General features: G+C 40.9%; 1 protein-coding gene across 1 annotated transcript; it reads left to right on the top strand.

The window, feature by feature from the left end:
- Positions 1-601: 601 nt before the first annotated feature.
- Positions 602-6,131, top strand: LOC143880349 (putative disease resistance protein RGA3). Its single transcript, XM_077383251.1, has 3 exons — positions 602-4,440; positions 4,530-4,685; positions 5,893-6,131. Exon 1 carries the CDS (start codon positions 694-696, stop codon positions 4,432-4,434), a length of 3,741 nt encoding a protein of 1,246 aa, XP_077239366.1. The 5' UTR covers positions 602-693; the 3' UTR covers positions 4,435-4,440; positions 4,530-4,685; positions 5,893-6,131.
- Positions 6,132-8,982: the final 2,851 nt, after the last annotated feature.

Below are 8,982 nucleotides of genomic sequence, written 5' to 3'. Positions count from 1 at the left end.
GGAGGTTCACTTAGAATAAGAGGATACCGGAGAGAGATGCACGAACCTACGGGGCATTGTGACCATCTAATGGACGGTTGGGATCATCCCATGAGAGAAAGAGGGCATTGTGGCCCTCTAATGGACGGCTGGGATCATCCCATGAGAGAGAGGGGCATTGTGACCCTCTAATAGACGGTTGGGATCATCCCATGAGAGAGAGGAGGGCATTGTGGCCCTTTAATGGACGGTTGGGATGATCCCATGAGAGAGAGAGAGAGGGGGGCATTGGGGCCCTCTAATGGACGGTTGGGATCATCCCACGAGAGAGAGAGAGAGAGAGAGAGAGAGAGAGAGAGAGAGAGAGGGCATTGTGGCCCTCTAATGGACTGTTGGGATCATCCCATGAGAGAGAAAGAGAGAGGAATTGTGGCCCTCTAATTGATGGTTGGGATCATCCCATGAGAGAGAGAGAGAGAGAGGTGACGGTATTTTAAAAATGAGGGTATTTTTGTCCTAAACCCTTGCAAACAGGTCACCATCACTCTAGATTGGTTATTTCCAAGTCTCCCCTCTTCACATGTCATAGTCAGTAGAAAGCCCTTTCATTTGGTCATTTTCCCTTTGATTAAACTTGGTTCTTCTTCTTCTCTCTCACTGTAGACAAACATCTGGTTCGTTCTTGGGATTTTCTTGTTTCCTAGTGGAGAAAGTATGGCAGAAATGGTACAAATGTTTGTATCCTCTGTTCTTGGTGCACTGTTTGGCAATCTGACGGAATCGGCAATACAAGAAATGAAATCAAAATGGGGTGTTGGTGTTCAGGAGGAGGTGGAAAAGTTAGAGAGGAAAGTGAAATTAATTCAAGGCGTGATTGAAGATGCTGAGGAAAAGCAATTTCACTCTAAGGCTGTTGGAAGTTGGCTTCGAGAACTCAAGAATATCGCCTACGACGCTAATGACATATTGGACGATGTTGCTTTGGAAGCTCAATCAAGCAAGAGACAGAAGGTAGGGGTTGTCCGGTACTTCTCCGCTATTTTCCAGTACGAACGTAACATAGCACGTGAGATAAGGGAGATTAGTGGAAGGTTAGATGTGATTGTAAAGGAAGGACATGACCTCCATCTCGAAATTAGAAGAGATGGAGGGAGGGGTTCCCAAATACGGGAAACTAGCTCTTTGGTAGAGGAATCTGATGTGATTGGTAGACAAGTCGACAAAGACAAAATCATACAATTGTTGGTTTCAGATGATGATAAATTATACTCTGTTATTCCCATAGTTGGCATGGGTGGGGTTGGGAAGACTACTCTTGCTCAATTCGTCTACAACGATCAGAGGGTCAAGACGCATTTTGGGCTCAGAGCGTGGGCTTGTGTGTTTGATGATTTTAATCTACTGAGAATAACAAAGGCACTTGTTGAATCTGCAAGTGGAAGCAACTGTGATCTCTCAAACCTGGATGCCGCACAGCGTTGTCTCGAAAAGAAACTCAACGGTAAGAAATTTTTAATTGTTCTCGATGACGTGTGGGGTGAAAATCAAATTCATACTCATTGGGACACTCTACGAGTTCCCTTTGGAGTTGGAGCGAAAGGAAGTAAAATTATCATTACTACACGAGATGAAAGGGTTGCAAGGATGTTGGGCACAATTCCTTCCCACCATTTGAAGGTTTTACCAGATGCTGATTGTTGGGAATTGTTTACTCGGCGTGCTTTTGCGGGAGGGATTTCAAATGCCTTTCCGGAACTGGAGGAAATCGGTAGGCAAATTGTGAAGAAATGCAAAGGCCTGCCTTTGGCAGTAAAGACATTGGGGGGAATCTTGTCTTATAAAAGGACTGTGAGCGAGTGGGAAAGGATTTTGACAAGCAAAATATGGAAGGGTGATGATAATAAAATTTTGCCAGCTTTGAGATTGAGCTATTGTCACCTGCCAGCCAATCAAAAGCATTGTTTTGCCTATTGTGCCAAATTTCCTAAAGATCATCAGTTTGAGAAAGATGTGTTGGTGCAACAATGGATGGCTACAGGCTTCATTCAAACCAAAGGAAGCACACTCCTAGAAGATATTGGTGGGGAGATATTTGATGATTTATTACTAAAGTCTTTCTTTCAGTATTCTTACCAATTCTTCTTTCCGAAGATTTCAATATATGTGATGCATGATTTAGTGCATGATCTAGCAGAATCTGTCTCAGGGGATGAATGTTGTAGATTGGAAGACGGTATGCCACGAAGCATCCCTGAAATGGCACGTCATTTATCATGGACTGACGTGAAAGAGGGTTCAATGTCTTTGGAGGCCTTGAGCAAATTTAAGAGATTGCGCACTTTACGACTGAGGGCTCCATCTTCCATTGACAACCAGATTCTCGATGATGCATTGATGGAGTTGAGATGCCTGCGTGTATTGGATTTGAATGGATCTGCAATCGACAAGTTGCCGGATTCGATTGGCCATTTGAAACATCTACGCTACCTTGACCTCTCTGGCACGAAGATAGAGAGGCTGCCTGAATCAGTAGCTAGTCTTTGTAATCTGCAAACGCTGACTCTGGAATTTTGCAGTCAACTTGAAGGGTTACCCAAAGGTATCACGAATCTAGTTAATCTACGGAATATTTTTGTAGAGTCTGTTCCTTTACTAGGAATTGGAAAATTAACTTCGCTCCAAACATTGCCGCATTTCAAGGTGTGCGAAGAGAGTGGTTGTCAGATAGGAGAGTTGAAGAACCTGAGTAACATTAAAGGAAGACTTGAAATTTCGGGTCTCGAGCATGTGCAAAACATAGAGGAGGCTAAAGAAGCCAATTTGAAAGATAAGAAATACCTTAATGAGTTGACATTGCAATGGGCCCGATATGGCAGTTCACAAGATGGAATAGTCAATAACGATGGGGTATTGGAAGGCCTCCAACCCCATGCCAACCTCAAAGAATTAAGTATAGAATCCTATGGCGGTGTCAGTTTTCCAAGTTGGATGTCACATCTCTCCAATCTGACTTGCATTACCATTGAGGATTGTAGAAATTGCGAACATCCCTTTCCTCTTGATTGCCAGCTACCTTCTCTTTGTGAGCTCACCTTACAGAACTGCCCCAAGCTGCAGGTGTTGCCCGCTGACCTTCCTGCCGTCACAAAGTTAAATATAAATGGTTGCAGAGAATTGAGTGCCCTTCCGAGGCTCCCATCTATTTGTGACTTAGAACTCATTAGTTGTGGCGTGAAGATGCTATTAAGCTTGACAACGCCTTGCCCTATCTCTCTTCAAAGGTTAACCATAGGAAGGTGTCATCAGTTGGAGTGTTGTCTCGAGAAGGTCTCTTTGCAAGATCTAACCTCTCTCCAACATTTGCAAATCTCTGACTGCCCAGGACTAAAGTCCTTGGGATATGGAGAGGGGAGGCTTCCCACCACGCTCAAATCTCTAAGAATTGTCGGATGTCCTAATCTCAAGTCCATGCCTACTCGGCTGGAAAACCTCACCTCCCTTGTAGAGTTATCCATTGCTACTCAACTCCCGCTTTTCTCAAAAGAGTCAGCACTGCCCATGACAATTAAAGACCTTCAAATATTTTCATGTGACAATCTCATGTCCTTGCCCAAGGGGATGCAAAGCCTCACCTCTCTCAAAAATTTGGTGATCCGTGAATGTCCTCAACTCCATTCCCTTTTTCCAAATGATGAAAATAATGACTATGGACTGCCCACTGAGCTCATTACTCTAGAAATCCGCACTTGTCCTAATCTCAGGTCCTTGCCCAAGGGGATGCAAAGCCTCACCTCTTTCACAAAATTGGTAGTCCATGAATGTCCTCAACTCCATTCCTTGTTTCTAGATGATGAAAAGAATGACCCTAGGCTGCCCACCCCGCTCACTACTCTAGACATCTCCGCTTTTCTTAATCTCAAGTCCTTGCCTAAGAGGATGCAAAGCCTCCTCCCCTGCCTCAAAGAATTGAAAATAAAAGATTGTCCTCAACTCCATTCCTTGTTTCCTGATGATGAAAATAATGACCATGGGCTACCCACCACGCTCAATAACCTAGAAATCTTTTCTTGTCCTAATCTCAAGTCCTTGCCCAAGGGGATGCAAAGCCTCACCTCTCTCAGAAATTTGATAATCGATAGTTGTCCTCAACTCTTTTCGTTGTTCCCTGATGATAACAACAATGAATATGGGCTGCCCACTAATCTCTTCAATCTTTTCATCTGCACTTGTGAAAATCTCAAGTCCTTACCCAATGGGATGCAAAACCTCACATCCCTCGATTATTTACATATTTGTTACTGTCCCGAAATATCATCCTTGCCAGAAGATGGCCTCCCCACTACACTTAGAAGTTTGTATTTTGTTGGATGTCCTAAATTGAAGGAATCATGTCAAAAGAACGACGGCCAAGATTGGCCCAAGATACAACACATCCCCCATTTTGTCTGCATATAGACAAAGGTGCGTCCTCTTTCCCCGTTTAAACATTTTCTACCATTGCATTATTATTATTATTGCCTAGGACTATCCTTCTGTACAAAACATGGCAGATGTAGAAACATGAACGGAGGATTTTAAGAATCAGAGCGAGAGCTGAATCGATGGAATTCGGTGGTGGAAAGAGATTCTAGAATGTAGATGGGATTAAAGGATAGATTGTTGGATTACTCTCAGTTCCTCTACCTTGCCATCCACAACCATGACAGGTAAACAAAGATAAGTAATTTTTTCATTTTCATTAACACAAAATTGGAGCATGTTCGTCTGCTTTTTTTGTATGATTCTTCATGTAGTTTTTTTGTAATATTCCAAAGATTTACTTTTTTTGTAAGATTCCGTTTTGGAGATAAAAACGGGAGTGATGTGACTGACTGTTGATTTGATTTATAAAATTTTGCTTCTATAAGACATCAAATAGTGACAAAAACTTTTCATTTACATGGCTTAAAATAAAGTTGAGGACCACCCAAGTTTTCCCTAGATACTTCCTTGAGATGCATTTATAGTCGTGGGACATAATATGATTGGCAGGGGCGGAGGGACATATAGTGTGGGGGTGGCCATGGCCCCAATGACTTGAAAGGGGATCCCTTAGATTTTAATAGTTTTCCAATTTTGGGGGTTTCATATTTACAATAATAGTAATAATAGAAAGGGGAAAGGAATGCGGAGAAAGGAATTGAATTTTTGGGTGTATATATTACAGACAAGTTTAAGTGTGCTGCTGAATTTTGAATTTTTTGAATTTTATTAATTATAGGATTAGATGAAGAAGCTTAAAAACAATTTACAAGCTATTACTTAGGCATTATTAGGCTGTGCATGAAACGTAAGTGATCTTCTACCTTTTCTAGTTATTTGCAACATGATATTACTAAAATATGTTATATTGATATAACTAATGAAAAGTGATCCTACAGTTGAATTTTATTTGACAACTAAAATTTGTTTTAGATTAATTTCTTCTTCTTCTTTTTATCATAACTATTATTTATTATAAACTCTGGATATGTTAAACTCCATATAAGTTTTGGACTATCGGAGTATAATATAAGTGGCATCCAGATGGTATTAGTTCTGACTACAAGGGTTATATGTAATTTTTATTCTAACACTTCCACAAGAGCAATATGTCGTAAGAGCGATATAGTACGGCCAATTGTTTTGAATTTGTTTGTCAATTGTCGTAAAGTCAATTGTTTTGAATTTGTTTGTCAATTGTTCCATGCAAGTGAAGCTTGTAAAACTGTGTAAGATTTGACTGGGAACTCTCATTGTTTTACAAAAGAAAAATATTTTTACTTCGGAAATCTCTATTCTAAAATGTTTTATCTTACATTCTTGATCTGGCTAGCTAAGGTTGGTGGTTACTTACTTGACTATCTAGCTCACTCTGTATTTATTCTGTTACAGATGACCTAGGTTGATTAACTCCAATGCTTGCGGGAACACTGAGGAGTTTCATGGACGCTTGAAAACTTAAATGTTAGAATTTGCTTAGAGACAAGACAGTTTATTTAAATTTGTTATTACCATTTTTTGTTATTTGGGAGTTTGTCATATCTGTTATAGATTATAACCTCATTATGTTTGGAAGTTCATATTTTATTTTTTTATCGAGGAGTTATTTAGGGAGTCATGGATTTCTTTTATTGCGGATTGTGACCTCGTTTTGTTGGATTTAGTTTATTAAATTATTATTGATATGTTTTGGAATTGTTCTGGTATGAAAGTTTGAAATGCAAATTGAGACCTTGCATGTTTATGCGACGAGCCCTTTGGGGCTCGACTGGTACGATCCCTCCTTCAACCCAAAATGAAAGGGGTGATCCTGTAGTTCTTAGTCTGTGAAAGAATTATTGCATATCCAATAAACATCGGTTTTGTCTGGACACAGGGTCCACAATAAAGTGGAAATACTCGCAGAAGTTTACTTGAGATGGAATGTCGATAAATGCTAGACTAAGTACAAATACACACTTAGAAATCATGTGTTGTGCAGCAAACAGTGGATCATATTTTCATTCACAAGAGTTTCATAGGAAGATATGGTTCTACATTCTTGATTTATTTGGAATGGCTGGACATTTCCATTCATATAGATTATATGGTGGAGGCTTGGGTCCTCATGACGGGTTTGCAAGGAGAGAAATAGAAGGATCTACAAGGGAAACAACAAAGGGAGCGTAGTATCTAGCAAAAGATTTTATCTTTTGTGGTGAAGTGAGCAATCATCCTTCCGAAGTTCAGAGGCTATTCGAAGTCTTCCATCTGTTTATGGTGGAATGTGATTCACTTGAGTGCAATACGCTCCAATCACCACCAGCATAGGTGGTTGCCTCCAGACCCTATATTAGTTAAGCTGAACTTCTGTGGTTATAGCTTAGTTAATCCGAGCTTTGCTGGTAGTGGTGGACTTACTCATAATGTGAGAGCATTATCAGATGGGCCTGTTTGGTTCTGATAGGTATGACGGATTCTAAAGATGCGGATGTCGTAGCTCTCTTGAGAGGGAGTTGGCTTGTGGATTCCTCCCTCCTTAATTCCCTAGTGGCGTAAGGAGACTCGCTCACTTCATATATTGGGAATGTAGGGTCGAGGTATCATTGAATATTTTTTTATGCTATGGAGGAGATTGTGGATATGGTGGAGGGGAATGTAATGTCCTTTGCGCACATCCTATGTTCAGCTAACAGTGACACAGATCATCCGGCTCGATCTGAGGTTGAGATATAGAATTTTAGGGGTGTTTGATCACCTTCCTCCTTGAAGGGCTGTTGTATATTTACCTTTTGTTTGGGTGTAGTTGCTGATCAGCTTCATCAAATTTTTCATTTTTTTTATCATAATAAAGCTTAAAAAAATTTACTATAAGCCAACAAATCTTTAAAAAAAACATGGTTTCTATTAATATCACCTACTAAAACCCACTCAAACTTAACCCTAGATTCAAGAAATCATAGAAAATCCCTATAGATAGAAACACATAATCCAACTTTCAGCTCGAATCTTAGTTTCTCGTGATCGACCCCATGGCTTCATAGTTTGCAAAAGACGAGGATGGAAAATTGGATCAAGGAAAAATGCAGGGTAAGAAAAGCCGAATGTGGAGAGAGAATGAATGATGTGCAAATATAGAATCATAGGAAACAGATTGAATGGGATAAGTGACATGATGAGGCTCATCAAATGCAATAAGCGAAAATGGGAAAGGACCAAAATATTACAATGAGAAGAAAACTAACTACGTATGATGGATACTTGAATAACTTTTTCTTGTAATTATGTAAAAAGTCTTGGCTCCACATAAAATTTCCTAATAAAATCAATCAACATCAAAAGCCTAACGCCATGAACAAAATCTCTACTGATTCCAAAGGAATTAACAATGCCAAAAAAGAACATTACCCATGAAAACATAGATTCATACTTTTGCCACAACTATTACCTCAAAATCAATCTCAGAAGGCTTAACAGGTAGTTGTTAAGAGTGAATTCCAGCAACCCAACAATGGCAACTATGAAATATACAAGTGTTTGCATGAAATGACAAAGCTGAAGAAAAATAAAATACTCACCCAACGGGGTCAACCGCATTAGTCGAAATCCTCACCTTCTTGCCGGTACCATTATACACATGCTCCTGGCTACAAGGGAGATTCAGCTCAATGGGGGTGCCTTTCGAGGGGGCAGGAGAAGGTTTTGTTTTTGCTGAGTATTAGGAACTATGCCAAAGGCCTCCGTGATGCATTGAAAGCGGTAGGGAAGGCCCTCATGCCACAGCCCACGGTGCAACTTGGATCGGGCTCAACCTGAACCTGACAGGTTTAACCCAATTTGAGCTCGGGTTGGATCGGCATTTCCTTGGGTTAGGGTTAAAGCCAACCTGATTTAATTTCGGGTTGGGTTAGGGTTTAGGCCTTGTGTCACGGACCTTTGGTTTTAGCAGCGGAATAACCTGTTTGGCGCCTCAACATATGCATATGTTAAGTCCAGCCTTCAACTGCGTAAGGGCCCTACACCCCCAACACCTCTTAATGTTTCATATGTGCACACAATCTCTAAGCTGTTCAACAGGCTACTCTGCTAAGATCTTGACATGCACTTCTAGATACTTTGCTCACGGCCACCAAATCTTTCATCAAGCTAATGAGCTTAGACTTGCCAAGACCAACTCTGAACCGACTCTTGTGATCAGCCAGCCTCACGCGTAGATCGAACATCGGGCCTTGATTCCCAATGAAAAGTCCATCCAGTTTGAGGCATGATACTTCCACGCATAAATCTGCCAAGCATAGAGGCATGGTCATCCAAGAAGCAAGCATGATCCATGGACTGATCTCCAAGGTATGCACCTTGCGAGGGTAACTAAAGTCACCCCGACACGAACTCACGAGAAAGCCTCTAGATTGGCCTAACCACAAGATGTACCACGGTTCAGGAGGCAAAGTAATTTAGCGAGCCCCCTGCACCGGTCTGTACGCACAATGCATGTAGTAACCC

The sequence above is a fragment of the Tasmannia lanceolata genome, unplaced genomic scaffold, assembly GCF_043159265.1.
Source record: "Tasmannia lanceolata isolate RefF3 unplaced genomic scaffold, GAP_Taslan_0.1 ptg000006l, whole genome shotgun sequence".
Taxonomy (NCBI): Eukaryota; Viridiplantae; Streptophyta; class Magnoliopsida; order Canellales; family Winteraceae; genus Tasmannia; species Tasmannia lanceolata.
This window is presented reverse-complemented; position numbering and strand designations above follow the sequence as displayed.

Excerpts from the sequence above, each read along its gene's own strand:
- LOC143880349 (XM_077383251.1), top strand. The coding sequence starts at position 694 with ATGGCAGAAATGGTACAAATGTTTGTATCCTCTGTTCTTGGTGCACTG.